General features: G+C 42.1%; 1 protein-coding gene across 4 annotated transcripts; it reads left to right on the plus strand.

Annotated features, from left to right (window-relative positions):
- The first annotated feature begins 7 nt into the window (after positions 1-7).
- ssh2b (slingshot protein phosphatase 2b) lies at positions 8-20077 on the plus strand. 4 transcript variants are annotated; one of them, XM_069539615.1, is made up of 16 exons: positions 8-1542; positions 6283-6326; positions 12290-12402; positions 12508-12572; positions 12653-12774; positions 12858-12923; positions 13020-13085; positions 13245-13439; positions 13681-13774; positions 14256-14384; positions 14637-14683; positions 14844-14990; positions 15157-15357; positions 15796-16843; positions 17213-18511; positions 18724-20077. In XM_069539615.1, exons 1-16 carry the CDS (start codon positions 1480-1482, stop codon positions 18742-18744), a joined length of 3720 nt encoding a protein of 1239 aa, XP_069395716.1. In that variant the 5' UTR covers positions 8-1479; the 3' UTR covers positions 18745-20077. The 4 variants fall into 4 exon arrangements, with proteins under 4 accessions (XP_069395716.1, XP_019952783.2, XP_019952782.2 ...); XM_020097224.2 differs by lacking the exon at positions 18724-20077 and having other exon boundaries at positions 17213-18677; XM_020097223.2 differs by lacking the exons at positions 8-1542; positions 6283-6326 and adding an exon at positions 10098-10375.
- Positions 20078-21314: the final 1237 nt, after the last annotated feature.

The following is a 21314-nucleotide window of genomic DNA, read 5'->3' on the forward strand; positions in this document are numbered from 1 at the left end:
ATTTTGAAATATGATGTATTTATTCGCTCAAAACCTCTGAATCTGCCCACATCGGTTATTTTTCGCATTTCCCATGGAGATTGAAACCAGGTTGTGCCAGGTGTAATGATAGTGTTAAAACTGGTGCTGTGCAGCTGTGCATACCTGCACATCTGGGCGTTGTCACACTTGCTGATGATGCTCTTCATATTTGAGCTTGTGTGGTTTTTGAGGTTTGCTGCTCTCCCTGACCTGTGCCCTCAGGCAGTGTAGAGAGGTGAGCATCACAGGTTCACACAGGCAGACTACACCTCAGCAGCCTTTGAGTTGTAGTACTGCAGGTAACTACTAGTATTGTACAGTTAGCCTGCACATGCAACCCACACATTAGTTATCTTTTACTTTTAGGTTATGCTTAGAATTGACACATCTTCCATGGTTGATACAGACAATTAATAGTAAACCATGCTGCTTGAACTCAAGTTTGAATAATTTCTTTACATGAGAGATAAATACAGCTAATGAGAAACTGGTTTTACCCAATTTCACTCTTTATCACGACTGGAAAAAGTGCTTGATGAGGTCCACCCAAACAGTTTTGTGTTCTCCATTTAGACTCACCTCTTCAGGTCTATGTTGCTTAATAGTATATGTATGATAATGTTAAAATTAATTGAAAAGCAAAATCAATTACAATAAAATAATCACTTAAAGCTTCATGGAACCAATTTTACACATATTTATATACATACTCATATTTAGTGTCTTTATTATTATTTTGCGTCTCATAATGGTCATTCTTTAGTCTCTGTGTGGTCAATGTTTGTGTCTATGTGGCCCTTTATTTTAAATACTTAATCACCTTTGGAGTTTTTATGACAGCTGAAGCTACGACCGGTTCTCTCTCATGTTTGGAAGTGGAGGGTGAGGTGGGGGGTGTTCAGCTGCAACATATCACTTCACCACTAGATGTCCCTACATTCTACACACTGAACCTTTAAATATAAAGGGCTGATTCTGGGCTAAAGAAAACAACAAGTCGTACAATTTAGATAAAACACACACCGGTGAAAACATCATAAACATTATTTTTTAATTAATTTATGCCGATAGATCTCTTTCCCCTAAATCTTACACACTGAACCTTTAAGTAAAACCCAACAGCGCCTCTTTAAGTTCTCTGGCCGTGAGTGGCTGCTTGTTTGACCACAGATGTCATCATTTATTCATCTGTCAATGCACTTCATCATTTCTCGTTGTGATTGTTTGTGTCCAGCACTCTCAGGGTTAATCGGGGTTGACGAGCTCCGGGTTCTTGCGCATGCGCGGACAGAGGACCCAGCCGGGGGGAGTCGTCAAACAGCCACCGACCGGAGAGAGGAAGAGGCAGCGAGGGGACAGACGAGCAGCGGGTCCGGCGGGTGTTTCCTCCTCCTCTCGACCATTATGCTCGTCTCGCCGGTGTCGCTTTCTCTCAGGTGTCCGCTTCCCCGTCGCTGAATGGCGCTGGTTACCGTGCAGCGTTCACCGACCCCCAGCACCAGCTCCAGCCCCTGCGTCTCGGTAAGTCGTCCCCAGCCCCGAAGCCTCCTCCTCTGTCCCCCGCCAGCGAAAGAGAGCCCAGACGTGTCCCTGTGCTCCACGAGGCTCCGGGTTCCGCTGTGTGTGTGTTTTTTTTTTTTTTTGCTATCGGCTGCTCGACTGTCATAAAGTGCCTTGCCTTTGTGCTTCCTGCGCATGCGTGAAACCTCGCGGCTCATCGTTGTTCAGCCACCAGAGTCTCTGCGAAGTTAACCTGCTTCAAATGTCCCCGAAATATGTCTTCCCCCCTGTACTCTCTGCTCTTTGTACCGGGGGTGGGGAGGAACGTCGTTAGCAGCGTTAGCTTAGCATCAAACCGCCGCTTCCTCTGGTGTTTTCATTGTTGACATGCTTCCTGTTTGCACGTTTCCGTCACTTCACGGGTTCAGTTCTCCACAGACATCAGAAGCTACAGACTCGATCGATACTGAGCTGGACCCCCCGCGTCCTGTCGGTGTGTTTGACAGTAAACTGTGCTGCTGCCTTTCTTCCACCTTTTAGTTGTAGTTGTAACACATTTCATTCACTTCCGCTCCCACTGAGCCGCCTTGTGACGCGCATGAGTGCAGCTATCAGCTCCTGCACTGCTGTCGGGAGCTGTGTTGGTTTGTAAACAAGGTTGTGGACGTGTCTTTTCTGTCTTTACATCCTTGTGTCCATGTTTTGCTGATGTCTTCCCCCCTATAATTATACTTTATTATATTGAAGTCATGTCCCCATACCATAGGCAATTGTTTACATTACATTTTTGGGTGTAAGTATGGTTATGGTTGATTAGTACAGGGAGGTAGGGCCCAAAATATATGCACGTTTACGAAAGATAAATAATGATATTAGCATTTAACAACATTAACAATTGCGTTTTGTTTGTAAGAAAACTCTAAGGGCTGCCTTAATTGGAGTTTATTCAGTTTAGGGTTGAATTCTACTTCAATAAAAGTTTGCTTTGCTTCAAAACAATAATTAATGTTTCCATCAACTTGATACTCAAACATCTCACAACATGTTCTTGGCTGTTGTGCACTTGTATGGTTGTTTTTCATTTTGCGTTTTTCATGGGTAATGACTGAAAAACCATGACGGAAGTGACTGCTGCTGGAGTTTGAACTAATGTTAAACTATTATATTATAACCAGCATTAGTTGCTCGTACTTGGAATGGCAGTATTTCTGGTGTACTTTGTGGGATGGAATGTTTTCAAATGGTGCAGAAGATTTGTTGCGTTTCCCGTTTTTGCCTGCACTGGTCCTCCTGCATTGCTCGCAATGGATATTTACTGCTGTTGCTTTAGGCATCTGAACCAAATCACTTGCGTTGTGCGACCTGACCTCTCTATACCTCAATTTCCTCATCTTGTGCGGATGTCTGACTAAGTTTAGGTTTCCATTATTTGTGTGTGTGTGTGTGTTTCCCCTTGTTTTGTCCCTTATAGTGTTAGCTACATAAACCTAATGGAGTTATTCTGCAGATGATTGAACCAAATGCGAAACAGAAACATTTATCATAAATTTCTTCAGTTTCTCATTGTTTTTGCTGTGTGTCTGTGGTGAGAGTACAGCATGGGTGTGCCTTTGCAAAGTAAAGCAGTCGGGTGGTTGTCCTGTTGCTATTCCCTCCGTTCCTCTGTTTCTACTGACACATGGAACTCCCCTAGACAGTCTGCAAGAGAGTGAGGAAGTGATCTAGAGCACAAGTTCACAGTCTGTTTCTCATTCAAATTTCGTTCTCTGTCTGGGTCACACAACTTCAGAAAAGTTTTGGCTTATTTATGTTACACAAAATAAGGAATAAGAAGACCTGGTTATCAAGTGAACATACTGTATGTTCATGAAGACTGATCCACAGATGCTGACTCCTTTCTGTTCTTCAGCGATCGGAAATAACCAGACTTCATTGTCTAATATTTGCTAATGGAGTCACTTGTATATCTGGCAAATCAAGGTGTAAAGCAACCATAAAAGTTAAGTGCTGTCATAAAGCAGTGTTGCTAATTAATAGGCAACATTGCCCATTTTGGCCTCAATCATCCACATGATATATATTATACCAAGTAAAATGTTATAACACAATCATTGATGGCTTACATAAACATGGGCAAATTGCTCAATCCAACAACTGAGTCAAATTTTGGGACGGCCAAAGATAAACATAATAATGGAACTGTAGAGGATTCAAATGTTTGAAGATGGAAGATTTGAAAATATGTCCCAAATCAATTGCAGTCAAGTTTTTTGTGACACAAGTTGAGTTTGAGTCACAAACTCTGGGTATTGAGGCCGGTAAAACAGGTTCTGTGAGTGTAATAACTTCCTTGTCATCCAGAATTACTCAAAAACATACAAGAATGGATGAAACAAGAATTTGTAGATTGTAACATTGAGTCATCAGTTGTAAGAGTATTTCAAAGTACAGCTACTGTTTTAATTGTGTGTTAGAAAAGTGATGGGGAGTCTTTCATTACAACAGAAGATGTGCACATGTGTAAGGTGAGGCAGGCAGGGGTGGTGAAGGATGTGAAGCATTTTCTTGTGGAAATATGCTTTCAAGCTGCAACCCGCACACAAACAATGATAAAACATTACACAGACATGCCTGGTTTCCTGTGTCTTGCTGTCAAGTGATGTGTGTATGGAGTCTTGTGTAAAACTTGGTATGAAATGGCTGCAGGCTGTTGTTTTTTTCCCTCCACCATATTTACTTGAACCTCGTGTTGAACCCTTTCCAGACTCACTGGTATGTGTCTGCTTCACAATAAGGGTGTTTATATTGGAAACACACAAACTGTCTTGTACACACTTGGGTGCTTTTATTCTTTTATAAAAATGAATCTTTTATTAACTTTGGTGAAACTAATAAAGAGGATTGCCGAGCCTGAATGATAAGGTGTTACATTTCCATAAGCTTTGGAAAATCCTCTTCCATTTTCATATATGTAAAACATCTGTGTGTTTCCCCGTCCAAACAAAAGCTGGATGGATGATATGTCTCAATTTAGGGAGATCACCATGGAACTACTGCTTAAAATTTAGAATAAAATAAACATATTAATTATAAAAACTTTTTATTTCTAGAGATATCAAGTCATTCTCAGTGTCTTCACATGTGTACATTCAAGTCAAGTGCTTTGTGTTTATTTGTTACTTGTTAAACTTCACGAAGTGCAATATAACTCAATATAACTAAAACATTTAGGAGATATTGTCTTCATAAGGCCGTTCTATATACAATTCCTCAGTAATCTGTGCCAAGAGGTTGTAATAATAGGCAGTTCACAATGGCTCCAACGTCACATACTTTACATGAGGTGTCCAACAATCCACAGGAACGGTTTTGCATATGTTTTTTACTACTGAGCCACAATGGACACCTGCTTTGGATATCCTGGTTGTGAGAGGGCGAGGACGTCCCATATATTACATTGGTAAACATGACATTATTACACTGGATCAGCAACAATGTCACAAGAGTAAATACTGGTATCCCGACCCTACACTGTTTTATCTTCAATGATACAAAAATCACCTGGTTCTTTGCTGCTTTAAACTTTACTCACGGAAATACATAGATGCACTGCACACAGTTTGCATGACCATATCAAGCATTTTTGTGCCATTATTTTCCATATTGCTTCAGTCCTGTGGCCTCTCATTAACCTGTAATCCACTTCGTCTCTTCATGAAGCTGTTAATGGTTCTTCATTGTTGTTAATCCTACATACAGTGTAAACATCTCAGTACCGGGCAGTACAACATGAATGCCAGTTGTTTATCTATCACTAATCCTCAGCCTTCTCATTTAGCAAAGTGTAATATTCCAGGATGTGCAGGTTTTGTCTTTTTGTGTGTCGTTGTGTCTCTTCCTCACAGACTTGCTTGTTTTTGTGTGTGATTGTGTTATTGTCCCACCGACCACACCTTAAAAACAGACTGAGGTCATTTTCCTGGAGAGCGTGTAAATTGAGTTGAAGCTGAACTCCGCTCTCCCTGCTGTCTCTCTGCCGTGTGTGTGTGTGTGTGTCTGTGTGTGTGTAAGGACAGTGGGATTTATTTCCTTTACTTGTTTGGTTTGAATTTGAAGACGGTCTCTGCCAACAAGTTAAAGAATCCTTTGTAGAGCTTTATAAACTTAACTTAACACTAAAAGACCAAGATCATTCTTGTAATGTCAGTAATTATTCACATGTCTGCCTTTATAAATATTACATATATTCTTCCTAAGTGATTTCACATTGCATTTGAGTTATGTTTTAACATGTAAATGTGCTACATAATTGGGGTATCTGAATTAATCATAAAGACAAATGTTCACTGAAATCCCTCACAAATAACTGACGAAAGGTTGGAATCATAGACTGTAGTTGAGATTTTACATTTATAGAAATGAGAAATTCAACTAAATATTATTATTTTTCATGACAATGATATTATTAAGTCTTATTTCATCCAAAAAAGGTCAGTAGGCCCATAGTATCAAATCTAAGAAAGAGTATCAGCAAATTATGACTTTTGACAAGCTGGAACTTCTACTTGTGTGAATTGATTTTCAAAATAGTTCATATAAGTTTCCTTTTTAACACTTAGATGATTCATTTACTCATCTTTGAAACAATCATTTTAATCTTGCGTTATCTTTGACTTTGTCTCCAGCTCAGCTTTAGACTGCACAGTATTTTTTTTGAACCTTTGAATTATTAAATGTAATTTTCTCATATTGTTCCTCCAGGAGTCGGGGAGTGGGGAGGATGACCGCCGCTCTCAGCCAAGGAGGTAAGATATTAAACAATATTATGCTGAATGTCTACTCCCTCTCAAGTAGTTATTATGTTACCCCTTTGTGACCCCAGCCCCAAATTAAAACACAGGGCCTCTTCTGTTGCTGCCGCTGACCTGGAAACAGGAAATAAACTTGAAGAACACTTGGATTATGAGTAGTCGTCACACATTACATGTGTCGGAGCCCACAGGACTTTTTATTATAGTGACATGACAAAGAGCTGTTGTGGTGTTGTATGTGTGGTCCCTTGTTGCCTCAGGCAGTAAACTGGTGTTGGGAATCTTGTTTATCCTGTTTCACTCAACCACAATTGCAACTGGATTTAGTCCACCAGCAGTGAGTGATTTATTTTAGATGCTTATGATAGTAGTAAACCTCAGCTGCATTGACACTTTTACTTCCTCTTTGCGATAAATATCTACAGTATTTTGATATCAGAAGAAATCGCAAAATCCTCTTGTCTGATGTTAGGTGTGGTTTGCTGACTGTCCATTAGAGGGCAGAGGGCTCCCTGTGAGTCAGCTCTGGGTATGTGGGTCAGAGGAGCTGCAGTGCTGATCCAGGGTCTGATTGGTCGCCACTCCCAAAGTCAGAGTGCCTCTGTGTCTGTCTGGTCACTGGAGCTCTGTGCCATCCCACTGAGAGGACGGTCTGTATTTGTGCAGCTGGGAGTGAAATCTATATTCACATAGCAGAGCTGTTGTGTGTGTCTGTGTGTGAGAGAGAGAGAGAGGGAGGGGCAGAAAGAATTAGAAGTCATTTTGATTAACAGTATTTTGTAAACTTATATTATTTTGAATATCTTGTTTTGAAGTCTTAATATAATTTGACCCTTGAGTGTCTTATGAGATCTATTTTAGAGTGTAACATAACATGTGGGCACGGTTCAAATCCTGCAGATGTGATTTGACCACTCAAAAGCTGTGGCTAGTTGAAAACAACATTCTACTGTGGAAGGATGTTAAGACAACCAAAATAGTTGAATTCCTGAATTTACATTCCTAAAATCTTGAGACAAGTTTGTTCGCTTTCGCCCACGCCCCAGATGTCCGTGAGGCTGCCTGTCCTCATACGTCAGCAGCTGCAGCAGAGCTCATCTCTGACACAGGTAGCAACATTCATTCGGACTAGAATAAGTGTTTAGTGATGCAGTGTGTCTGTGTGCGTAAGCAGGGCCCACTGCAGTTCTGCTGATTAAAGGCACTGACATCAGCTAAAGCAACAACGTCACTGGAGGGCCTACAGGAGTGAAATCGGAGGCAAGAACAGGAATTTAATGTGGTGCTTTGATTGAAGGTTTTTTTTCCCATGTCTTTTATAATCTGTAAATCCTCAATAAGATGGAAAGTCAAATCATGAATTTGAAAAAGAAGGTCACTGGTGTAATTTTCTTCCCAGTTTACATTGTGCCGCTAAGACTCTGTTAAACCTTTTTACGTCACTCTTGTAATCTTGGGTGAGATGATGGTACTTTCACCTCTTTTGCCTCAGAGCAAGAGGGTTCAGAGTTTGTGTCTGTGAGTCCACACCCCTTGTCCATTGGAGTTGGCTCCCAGTGTATATTTGTCTCTGTATGTTTGTTTCAAATCAGTAGGTAAAGGAGAAACTGAACAGCCTTGGATGCACCGTATTATATATATATATGTGATCTGATCCCCAAGGTGACTGTCTGTGTATTTGTATACATGGAGACGTAAGAGCAACAGAGGAGTATCTGGTGTCTGTCTGCATGTTAAGACACATGCCGGCCTTTACTGCTCAGGACGGTGTGAATTTCAGCAGACAAATGAGAGAACAGTAAAATGGGTCCAAAAACACGTAGGTTGCTGGGAGTCCATGTGCTTCTAGGACAGTATTATAGCCCATGAGGATTCATGGATAGACATTTAATTCCTTGTCACAAAAATGACCTAAAAGGAGATGGAAGAGAAGAGGCAGCTTTTGGATTAAACAGCAATGAAAACATCCAAAGGGTATTGAACCATCAACTGTATATCTCTGTCTCCTTAGATGTTTCCACTAAGTGACTGTACTCACCATCTAATCCACATGCTTCAATATATAATAAAGCACCTGTGAGTCAACAGTCCTGAAAATAAACACTCTTCATCATGTGAAGATCACTGAGAGATCGTCCCACTTCATCTTGGGTCTGAATCATGTCTCTTGGCTGCTTGACCATGGAGATCCAGAACACCACAAACACACACGACACAAGCAGACACACACTTGTGCAATATTGCACTAGTCACAGTTTGGCCTGAAAGGAAAACACCACTGCTGTTGTTGTTTATCCTGTGAAATGAATTAGAAGTCAGGTGGTGACCACCCATTAACCCTTGGTTTGTAAACCAATCTATAAACTGAAACCATGAGGAATCAACAAGCAGCGTAACCAAGTCTAAGGTCAAGTTTCCCCCTCGGATCACGAGCGGCCTGATCACCTCTCCTTTTTGATTTCTCAATCTCCCTTGTTGTGGTGGTGGTAGTGTTGTTGTGCTGTTGCTGGAAGCAGGTGTCATAAGGTGTCAGGTGTCGCTGACTCCGGTGAGAATTTTCCTGTAAGGCTACAGACCTAGAATTGATTACACAACTTTGTCACCTTTCCACCAGCAGCAGGGTGCAGAAAACACACGTGTGCTCAGAGTGTGGCCCACACAGAGGATGTCCCTGTGGGTGTAGGGGATAATTAATGCTTAATCAGGAGAACTGTTGTTGTGGTATCTAAGTAACCAGGTTTCTTTGCACCCTTTTCATTTATATCAGTCTGGAAAGCTGTGGCATGTTGTAGAAATGCTGCAAAGGAAAATAAATATGTTGAGTGAGTTGATATAAAATATTTGAACACAAGATGGGATGGAGAAGTACACAAGTAAACTTTCAAGTGGCCTCTAAGATTGCACAACTTTTCGTCAATGTTAATAATTATCTAAATAAATGTCACATTATTTATTTATTTCAAGTTTAAAGACAGAGTTTTCCTCCTGAGTGAAGATTTTAGTTTTAAAATCTTCTTAATTGGCAAAGAGTGACAAACACTTGATGAACAGCAAAACTTTTGACAAATCTGAGGTTAATCAATTATGTGTTATAATTCCTCACTGTGCTTATATAATGCACTAATATATATATATATATATATTTATTGGACTTGTTATTGTACCATTCATGAAAATTATGTTGTAAAAACTATTGATATTGTTTGTATTCCCAGCTCTAATAAAATATTTTTGTATTATTATAAAAATGTGGCAGGACAAATATAGTGTTTTTTTTATTGCAATATAATCACGATTCATAAAAAGTTTTGCTATTTATCAAGTGTTTGTCATTTTCTGCGAAAAACAGTTTGAAACCACAAACCAGCTAAAGTCAGTCTTTAAATTAGAAATAAGAAGTTGACATTTATCATAATTATGGAATTGATTGATCTTGATATAAGTGATTTAATACCATATTGCCCAGCTCTAATATCCAGTTCATAAATCATGTGCAGGGTAAACATCCCCTCTGATGCTTCAAAAACAGGTCGTGTTGTTCACCACAGACACTGTGGCACTAATAAGCCTCCATACAGGCTGTGACAGTCGGTGATTGGTCAGTGTCTCTCCTCCCCCCCCCCGTCAGCTGCAGGATTTACCGCAGCCTGCTGCAGGAGCTCCACTGACCAGATGTTCCCAGGCAGCGTGTTCAACATCTGTCCGCCTCTCACCATCAGATCGTTGCGCTCTTTAAACCAGCATCGGATATTTCTCTACAACTGCAAATGCCCGTTAAGAACAACACGTGACAGCTGTTATCACAACTGCCGTGGCACTGCGGACTGACCACCTCCACTCCACAGCAGCGACTCTCGGTAACTCCAGCCCGCCCCTGTGCGCCCTGCCCCCGCCACCGGAGCAGCGATGCCTCCCGGTGTTGTGACCGCGCCACGGAGCTCGTCAGCCGGCTGCTTCTGCGTCTGCTGCGCGGTGAAGATGAGACCTCGCTTCACCGACAACTCTGTGGTCTCTGTGGTCTCTCAGGGGGAAATCTATCAGCTGTGAGTCAAAGAAATGTTTGCAGCAACATCCTGAGGTTGTTGAATTCTCATATCCTCATTAGTGTCCAGAGTCTGATCCAGTGTCTGGATTGTTTTCTTCTGTAGCTTTCATGGAAAATCCCTGTACATCCCATCTGGACAAGGTTCATGTTCTTATTTGTCCTGCTCTCCAGTTTTTGGCAGAGAACTGGTGTGACAAAGGCTTGTGGTTTTCCCATGATGATTTAATGGGAAGGATATGACAGCAGAGTTGGTAGCAGGAGGAAGGTGTTTCCTTCCCTTTGCTCCTGGATGCCACACTCATCTGCCCACATGCACTCCCCTCCACCCACCTTCAGGTTTTTGTCTCATTTTAGAGATGTGCCTAACATGGATGTTTGTGGGGCACTGCAGCGCAGCACACGCTTCAGCTAATTGTCTGTAGAGAACAAACTTCTGTTTATTGGTAATTGATGTGTTTGATCAGCCATGTCAATAGTTTGTCAGCACTTACACATTATCCGCCCCCGTATGAGACATCTGTCTACTGTTAGTGTGCATTTACACTTTGTAAAAGAGCTGTCAGCTTTTCCTTTGTCTCACAGGATACAGGGCAGAGGGTCTTTCAAAATCTGATTTTGACTATTCAGAAAAATGTAACATCAGGCCTGTGTCCTTCATCATCTTCTTCATCGTCCTTCTTTGCCTTGTGTTTTTCTTTGTAATCAGTATGTTATGACAGATATGTACAGCCAGGGGTCGCTGGTGACTCTATCATAACAACACACAATGAGACTTTTACCTTGGTGCCTTTATCCCTTTGTCTGGTGTATTAGTCCGCTACTATTTTGGTTGTGATTCAGAAAACGTCATGAGCAATGTCAAACTCCAAGGAATTCATTAAGTCCATTACATAACTCGGAATTGCCAAGAAGCTTAGCTGCAGTTGCTAATTTCATGCCAGTAGTTGTTCAATTTTGTGCCTTAAAGTACAGAAGTCTGAAAGCCAGGTAATTTGAGTAAATGATAAAAAGCTGTGGCTCGGTCTGCTTGTTTTAGGAAGAGGAGGGTTCATGTGACAAAGAGGTTGATTCAGTTGTTAGTTTCCTCTCTTCCATGTCCTGTCATGTTTTTGAACATGTCCACTTCAAGCCAAAACGTTATTAAAGCCAGCTGCGGTTTGTTGCGAACTGCACAAGTGTTTTAAGCTCATAAAGTCACATAAACCTTTCTGTTTATGTTTCGTACATGATGTTTGTTCAGGATATCGTCTGTGTTTTCTAAGAAAATATCACATTAAATCCCCTTTATTAAGATACCTTCGGTTTTCAGATAACAAAAGCCCTCATACTCAATATTCACCTTATGTTTTCATAATGAAGAACAAAAGCTTCTGCTTCATTCAGCTGGCCAATAAAAAGACAGCGTCCCCACAACAGCAGCTACAGTGTCAGGGCACGGTTACACATATGTGAAGTCACGTTCACTAACGTTGAACTCCGTGTGAAGCCACAGCAGATTATTTATTTTCTCCTGACTGGACGCGAAGGTTCGCCACTGCATCATTTGCGTATGTGTGACTGCGACATCTGTTTGTGATCAATGATGGAACCCAAGAATATCGACTTTACAATCACGTAAGATAGTTAGAGGCAGAAATCTTTCACATTTGCAAAGCAGAGACATGGGAATGTGCTTAAAAATGTCTGAAGCATATTTTCAGCAGACTAATTAATTAATCAGCCAATTGTTTCAATTATTCATCTGCACACATCTCACAAGGATTATCGAGGCTACTTGTGCCATTTAGTTCCTTAATGTTTTTATAATGCTTAAGTTGGAGGTGGTTTGAATTTTGGGGAAACTTAAGTAAAGGATTCAATTTGTTATTAAAGCTTTTGTATTATTGACTTTTGTTTTTCTCTTTCTGTGCAGCATCAGTGAAAGTTTCCTGACAGTTAAAGGAGCTGCTCTTTTCTTACCTCGAGGAAATGGCTCCTCTTCTTCTTCTGCCTCTCGTTTTTCACAGCTACGCAGCAAACATGCAGGTAAACAATCCTCAAGAGTCGTGCATTGTTTGATTGCATCATTGTTGTTTTTAATAAATACGTTTTTCATTTATTCACACATTAATAAATGTTGTGTCTTGTCAGGAGATATCCAGCAGCACCTGCAAACCATGTTCACTCTCCTCAGACCAGAGGACAACATCAAACTGGTGGGTACACTGTAACACAGAAGCATTCAAAATTCATTCTTAAGAATGTCAAACCAACTGCGTCTCGTTTCCTGCTCCAGGCGGTTCGATTGGAGAGTGTCCACTCTACCATCACCCGCTACATGGTGGTGGTCTCAACCAATGGTCGTCAGGACACGGAGGAGAGTGTGGTGCTGGGAATGGACTTCAGTCCGGTAGATAGGTGAGTCAGTAACATGCTTGTGTGTGTGTGTCTGTCTGTTTTGAATCAAGTTGTAATGTGGAGATTCCCCCCCCCCCCTGCAGCTCATGTTCTGTTGGGCTGGTTTTGCCCTTATGGAGTGACACGTTGATACATCTGGATGGAGATGGGTGAGAAAACTTCCAACACACGCTTTAAATCTCAGAGCAAATATCCATCACAACACCAGTGTGCTGAATCTCCTTCCTTCTGTGCTTTCTTCCCAGGGGCTTCAGTGTGTCAACTGATAGCAGAGTGCTTGTCTTCAAGCCTGTTTCTGTGCAAGCCATGTGGTGAGTCACACTGCATTTATCACACTAGTCGGTAGAAATGCATACTTGTATCTTCGTCGTATTGTTAGCAAGTGTTCATCTTGGTGTCAAATATTGTGAATCCAAAGCCTTTTTATTTCATGATCTCAAATTCTCTCCCGTTCATTCCCCGTCTCACAGGTCGGCTCTCCAGTCACTCCATAAAGCGTGTGAGGTGGCTCGTTGTCATAACTACTTCCCCGGCAGCCTGTTCCTCACCTGGGTCAGCTACTATCAAAGCAGGGTCTCCTCCGACCAGGCACGCATCAATGAGTGGAACACCATGCAGGATCTGATGTCTCACCGTGCAGACTCACCCGTCCTCTTCTCCGATGCGTAAGTAGCTTATCTAGATGATGTGGGATGTGTTTTTCATTTATTTTCTTCCACCACTTCTCTATGTGTATGATCATGATTTTGTCTTGTAAATCGATGATAATAACAAATATCAACAGTTAAATGTTGACTGGAACTAAAATGAAGGAAAACTGTATTGTTTGCCCCACCCTATATGTGGAAATTGATTTGCTATTACTTATTTAATATAACATATTTCAATGTCACCTTGTCTTTGCAGACCTACAGAAAGAGAGCTGACCGAGCGTCAGATCAAAACCAGTCTGAGAGAAATCATGATGCAGAAAGACCTGGAGAATGTGACCTGTAAAGAAGTGAGTCACTGCTTTGCACTGACTTTCATTTGACAACACTCTAAATTCACGCACTCATCATTGAAAGTAAGGCTACATCCAAATGCTTTTTAGTGCTTTTAAACACATCACTGTTGCTATGGTTACATCTGCTATCCCCACTACTCTGGAGGTTGAACGTGTAAAAAGCAGAATTGAGAAAAAGCTGCCGGCTCCATTTTAGTTTGAAAACTCCACTCGTGCTTTTTAGTAAGGACGGGTAGAAACTTTTGAAAAACAATGTCAGCTGCATTTTCTTCCTGATTGTTACAACTTGACTACCAGGGGTGGATTCCACATATTGACATGCACATGTCCAGTGTATGAGAGAGGTCGTGTGATATGCAAGAAGTTCCTTGTTCAGAAAAAAAAAAAAAGGAAATGTGATATCTGCATTTTTGGTTTAGGTTTGCAAGATTTTATCTGTGTGTTCACCTGTTTCCTGTCTGGATGTGCTCTCTAGATCCGAACAGAGCTGGAAATGCACATGACGTGCAACCTTCGAGAGTTCAAAGAGTTCATTGACAATGAGATGATTGTCATTCTGGGCCAGATGGACAGCCCCACAGAGATCTTCGATTACGTCTTTTTGGTAGGTCCACTCACGACAACTCTGAGGCTGCATCCACAGGAGGACAAAGGTGCTGCTAGATCTCAGATTATATTAAGAACACTCTTTGCTTAGACATGAATGATTTATAATTACACCCAATTGTAGGGTGCTTTGAACTTTTCTGCTTTGGAGTGGACATTGGAGAACACATTGTACATAAGGGTTTAAGCATTATGAAAAAGCTCAGTAGAAGGATTGAATAAGTCTGAGGATTGCTTTTATTTCCTACAGGGATCTGAGTGGAATGCATCCAATTTGGAGGAGTTGCAGAACAGCGGGTAAGGAGAAGGACGACAGCAGCAAACCACACTATAAACCACACTGACGTCAATAGAACAAGTTATATTGACGTCGATTCTTCAAGCTCAGCGTAACAAAGGCCCATCCAATGAATGTGTCTCACCTTCTCATCTTTCCTCATTCGTGTCTCACTCTCAGGGTTCAGTACATCCTGAATGTAACAAGGGAGATTGATAACTTCTTCCCTGGTGTATTCGAGTACCACAACATCCGCGTGTATGACGAGGAGGCCACCGACCTGCTCGCCTATTGGAATGACACCTACAAGTTTATAACTAGAGCCAAGTGAGTTTCAGATGATTCTGCTCTGACCTGCTTATTTTGTTAGAGAAAAGCATCCCTTCTTCCGTCTTGTCTTCTCGTTCCGTTTATGTCAGTTGAGTTATCTCCTTTGAAAAATTTGACTCAGTCAGATCTTGATCTTATGCTTGATCCTTTATATCCACACCAGGAAAGCTGGGTCCAAGTGTCTGGTGCACTGTAAAATGGGTATAAGTCGCTCTGCTGCCACCGTGATCGCATACGCCATGAAGGAGTTTGGATGGGATTTGAAGAAGGCCTTTGATTATGTCAAGGAGCGTCGAGCTGTGACCAAACCAAACCCCTCTTTTATGAGACAGCTGGAGGAGTATCAGGGCATACTGCTGGCCAGGTACCCACATAAACACACAGACACACACAAGCATATTTCAAGTGGATTTCTGGGTATGACACATCAAATTACACACACACAGACATCACTCCCCTAAATATGCCTTGTTTTTAAATCAAAATCCATGAATCATTTGCTGGGAAATTGGTGAAAATGTTAAAAAAAGGACCCTTGCTCATAATGTAAAAAAACATTTGTGGATCTGCCCCAAAATGACCTATCCTTCCACCAAGTGTAGTGGAAATCTGCTCAGTAGTTTTAGCTTAATTCTGTTGAGAAAGGAACAAACACACGGACAGGGGTGAAAAATTAATCCCCTGCAGAGGTAATAATTCAGCAATAACTTTTAAAGGCATGTCCATATACATAAAGAGGTTATGAGAGACATGACGAAACATTAAGATGTTTTTCTGGTTTTCTTGTCACCTTCTCCAACAGCAGGCAGAGGCACAACAAACTGTGGCGTTCTCACTCTGACAGCGACTTGTCCGAGCACCACGAGCCACTATCTAAATCTTTAGCTCAGCCGCACAGCTTGGGTCGCTCTGACCCCCATAACCAGTCCAGCAGCGCGCCTGGTCCCTCTGTGAAAGAACTGCTGGAATCATTGGGAACTTCAGCCAGCGCTGGCAAAGCAGCACACTCCACTAGCCAGCCTGATACAGGCATCAAGTCCAATCAGCTCAGCTCTTCATCCTTTGAGGGGGTGGCAGCTCTATCAGGCGATGCTGTCCCTCGCAGCCTGGAGACTCCTCGTTTTGCTGTAGCTCAGAGCAGCCAGCTGGATCCGCCCCCTCCTGAATCCTCAGCTGACTCTGTTTCTCCGTTATCTCCTCCGCTGTTCAATGGCTTATGTGACGCTGAGGAGCAACCGTCATCACCTCCTTTATCCCAGCCAAGGGCCGCCACTGTGGTGCCTGATCCTCAAAAGACAGATATAGCGACTGTTGCACAAAGTGTTTCGGTGGGCCAGCCTCACCCGCCTCCCTCTCTTCACCACCTCCCTCTCCCCCCTGCTCCGCCCCCAACTCCAGCCTGCACGGACAAGGTTATCAGACCGCAGGTGTCGTCCTGCCCTCAGCCTGTGACAATACCGATGCCAGTGTCAGTGCCTGAGCCCATGGCAACACAAACACCAAGCACACTCTCCGCCGGACCCCAGAGTCTGTCTGTACCTGTGCCTGTCAAAAATCCAGACTGTGATCAGCAGCTGTGTGGCTCGTCTTTGGACAGTTCAGCAGCTCATCCTCCCTCCACTAGTGATCTTATCATCTATCCCAGTGCCATTCCACAGGACAGTGAAGTGTTGGTCGGCCACAGTGCGGATCACATCAACTTTTTCAGTGCCAGGGAAAAGTTCAAGGGGATGAGTCAAGATGGTAAAACTCCTTGTGCTGCAGTGCAGCAGTCGTCCCAGGTGAAGAGTTGTGCCAAGGACCAGCAACCACAGCCTGAGGGGGGCGCCACTGAGGAGGAGAAAGGAAAGGTGAGGAAAGCGTTCAAAAGCTGCTGCTCTTCATCTCTCAGGCTCTTCGGAGACTCGGAGGGTCTTAATTTGGATGGTGTGCGGACATTGTGGGATGTTTTTTTTTTAAAGGAAAATTGATTTTTATATCCAATGTAATGTCAAATACGCTGTCAGAATAACTGGTAGATACAATTTTGAATATTTGTAAAATCTATGGGTTCAATTTGGTCTCTATTTATCAGTTCAGCTTTTGGGTTCTTGAGTTGAAGGGCACCACCTGGTGGTATAACTTTAGAATGCAACTAATTTAAATCTTATATTTTAATGACTCCTCAATAACTTCATGGTTATATTAACACCTTTATATGATCTCTCTTTTTATTATAGGAATTGATTGTCCCTGTGCAGGCCACAGGACTAAATCCCACAGTGCAAACAGAGACTTCGTCTATCGGACCTCAACCACAGCCTGAGGGCCCTCAGGACCAGGAGGTGAGGACGTCTATGCAGGAACTGGAGGATAGAAATGATTCATCGCAGAAGGAGGCTGAGAATGTAAAAGAGGAAGGGAAGAACAAAGAAGAGGAGGAGGCGGATCCTGCTCGACTCTACAGCGACTGGACAAGGGGCTCCGTGCGGCGCGTCACACGACAGCTGGAGCAAAGAATGAAACAGGAGCATGAGACTCCAACAACCTCCTCGTCGCCATCATCCCTCTCTGGTGGCACATCCTGTTCGCAGCGGCGTGCGCCCAGCATCCATCCTGCGGCTGCGACTCATTCGCAGGATGCGTCTGCTTGCTCACAGGTGTCAGTAGTTAGCACTGTGCAGGATGAGCAGGAGGAGGATGATGGGAAGTTTGGACCAGCTAAAAGGGAGGGTGATGATGTAGCACAAGGAAACAATGACAGAAGCACAAAAGGACACAAACTCCAGCCTGCTGATGGTAGATTGCTCTCTACCTCTTATCCCTTCAATCACTTTGCCCACTCTCCCTTTGCCTCTGTGAACTTTCTGTGTCTGGAGGGCGTGACGGAGCTCGAGTCAGGCACAGACTGGGACTGCTCCACAGAGGGACCCCACAGTGACATTATCATGAGGGAGACATGGGAGACTTTGTGTGAGCTGGGTGCCTTTCTGCAGCAGGTGAGCATGGCCGGAGCCTACAAGACCAGTTGTGTGGACCAGTTTTTCGGCTTAAGTGCTGGATCCACTCAGAAGCGAAGTAGCAGCATCCAGAAGAGGGTCAGAGAGGTGGAGGCCAGGATTCGCCAGGCGGGGCTGACCCCTCCCTCCCTGATGAAGCGTTCAGCCTCTCTGGCCAAACTGGGCTGCCTGGAGCTGCTCGCCAACGACCTGAGCGAGTGGGAGCTCAGCCGCTCCTCTGCTTCTGTGCCGTCAGAACAACCTCCAGTTCACACGAGCGATGAGTCAAAGAAGCAGCGGGTGCACAACTCTCCTTCCGAGGCCGACCAGCAGCCAGAGGTCCTCGAAGTTGATGTGGAGAGGCTTTCTGAAGCTGGAGAAACCTCAACAGGAATCCCTCCACCGTCATATCAGAGTCAGCAGAGAGGGGACGTCGACAACATGAGCCCCGATTCTCTGCATTCGCTTGCGCTGCCGCTCATTACCGCAAGGCAGCAATATGGAAGGACTCACCCCCTGAGGCGGCTCAAGAAAAGAACTGTTAGCACCATTTATCACACCATGTAACCCTCACTGTGTGTGTGTGTGTGTATGTTTGTGTGTGTGTGAGAGAGAGAGAGAGAGAGACAGAGATAATGTGCACCTGTGAGAGATGGAGATTTAGTGTATATGTTGGATCTATTCAGCAAAACAAACCAATGCCTCTTGCCTTAAAGGATATGTTTAATAGTTTCTGTATGTTTTTCTTGCAGATCCACAACGAGCCTCTGTGAGATATTTGTTTCGGTGGAAGGGCAGCGGCGAGGCTATGAAGGTTCTGATTAAGTCAAATAAAAAGTCAAATTGGAAAATTGAAAACTGCAAAATCAATAAGCCTGAGCCTGCAACATTTCAACATGTCAACATTTTGATATTTACTGCATTGCTGTAGGTTGACTGAAACGTTCAGCCTGATGTTAGGTGGAATGTAGCCTATGTTTTTCTCTTCTTGTGCTCTCATCTCTCTTCATCAGCATTTTACCAGTTGTGCTGCGTAGTTAAAGACACGGCTGTCCTTCTGGTGCAGTGTGACCATAAATGAATCTGCCCATCATCAACTCAACACTTACACAAACTTAAAAAAAGATCATTTAAATGTAAACTTTGGCTCATTTGGCCAAAATACACAGTCAAAGTATATTATTAAATTATATTCTGCCGTACTTTAATGCATGAATTGTGCTGACAGCAGCATTTCTAAACTCCCGCGCTCAAGTGGAACCGCGGATGCTATAGATTAGTGTTTAATCCCCAAAGAAAGTTGTTTCCAGACCTGGTGACGGAGAGAGTAGTTATTTGCAAAGAGAAAGAGGCAAGCTGTTTATTTAACGTTTGTTTTGACGACACGATACCTCAGTACGTCTGAACCAAATCTGACCTGCACAAACGTCAGGCTCCGGATTTCCTGGAATGTCTGTCTCAATCAGAAACAATTAGAATTTCACTACTTGACAAACTGACGTAAACTTGTCTCTCTCGTGTCCTCTGATGCCACTCAGACTAGATGTTTGTTTTTCGTACGTATTGCTGTGTGTGAGAAAGCCTAGGTTAGGGGATTGGGTTTTCTCCTTTGTTCTCTTTAAGAAGTAAAGGTCTTTATCGTGAGTTTTGACATTTAAGGAACTGTACATGTTTTTATATCTGGACTGTGTCTGTGTGTGAGTGCGACCGTGTAGCACAACTTTTACCATGTAGGTGTGTACATTTTGTTTTTAATCATGGATCGTAATCTCCTTTGTACATGTTAAAGGAGTGTGCCTGTGACTGGCAAGTGAAGCTTCTCTGCAGTCTATCAGAAATGTCTGTACAGAGACGACTGTCATACATGCACTTTACTCCCTTTTTCTTTTTAAATGTGGCTTAATTTTAAATGTTTTTTTAATGTGTGGTTGCTACTTTTGAGGATCATGCTTAGATTATAGAAGCGTTTGGGTATGTGTGTGTGTGTGTGTGCGTGTGCATGTGTGTATTGTCAAAAACCTTTTTTCTTTATTTTGAACTATCAGTGTAAATATTCTTTTATATCATGTGCTTCAACTGTGACCATTAAACAATGGAAATGATTCAGTCTGTTGTGCTGTGTGAATACTTTGCAGCCCAGGTTTAATCAAAATGTGACGTTCTAGTGAAAGTTTCCTCCTTTTTAAGATGTGTTGATATTTTTTTCGTAGACTAAAAAGGAAAACATCACAATTTTCCAGGAATCTAACGAGACGTCTCAACAGTCAAACCTGTGATGTGAAATAGATAAAAAGCAGCAAATGGCAAAAAATGCCATAGTTAATGAATCACTTATCACTTTTCTCTTTTTTAGATGATAAACTAATTCAGAGTAGAGTCGGCTCTATTCCGTATGTTGCAGTGTGAGAGGAGCACATTTACAGTCACTGTGTTATCACTTATTTGGTCTTAATTTCCCCTCCGCAACATGTTGTGCAGCTTTGTGATTGTTTTTACTTCCATGAGGTGAGTATTTTCTCTCTTACTTTGAAAAACGACATGAGTGTAATAATAGTGAGAGTTAAGTTAGATCACAGCAATGTATGCAAAAGAAAAAAAGTTCCTCGTTACTTGATCGTCGACAGAACAGACGAGGACTCTAAAATAAATTACGTACATGTTGAACAACGCATGTGAAGTCATCCTCTTGCTTTAATTGCTAAAGTTAAAGGTTCTTATGAATTTATAAGATAGTTAAACGTGGTTTTCCATTTAATTAGAGGCTTTTTTTTTCCACATTTAAGAAGCCTGTAAATTTGGGGTTAGTGGGTGGATAGCCACATGTATTTACCCTACGTGTATAATGATCACACATTTTATTACTAAAATGACTTTATTGAAGAATTTTACACACACTACAAAACAATTATACATGCAGTAAAGAGTGTATTAGTTTTATTTTCATCTAAACTTGGTTTATGCAATAAATTCTAAAATAAGATCAACTGAATTGATCCCATGCCTGGGACATTGACAAGTATAAAAGTGAAAAGTATAAAATAGAATAAAAGCAGGTGAATGAAATCTAATTCAAATACAATAGTGATATAATGACACTGGTTGTTAATGTCTTTCAGTGTTTTGATTCTATAAAAAACAAGTGCTTTTGTATGTGACATTAAATATTGATTTTGGAAAAAAAAATACAGGTTTAGAGTTTTACCTGTTGTTTAAATAATTATTTGTTTATGCCACAAACTGCTGTGATGCAAACCAACTAGTTGCTTTTTCATCCACAGACGCTTTTTTTGGGGCAACTTTGGCATTCAAGTTCCTTTTTTTTGTTAACTCATCATCACCTAGT

This window comes from Paralichthys olivaceus, chromosome 15 (genome assembly GCF_024713975.1).
Source record: "Paralichthys olivaceus isolate ysfri-2021 chromosome 15, ASM2471397v2, whole genome shotgun sequence".
In the NCBI taxonomy this organism is placed as follows: domain Eukaryota; kingdom Metazoa; phylum Chordata; class Actinopteri; order Pleuronectiformes; family Paralichthyidae; genus Paralichthys; species Paralichthys olivaceus.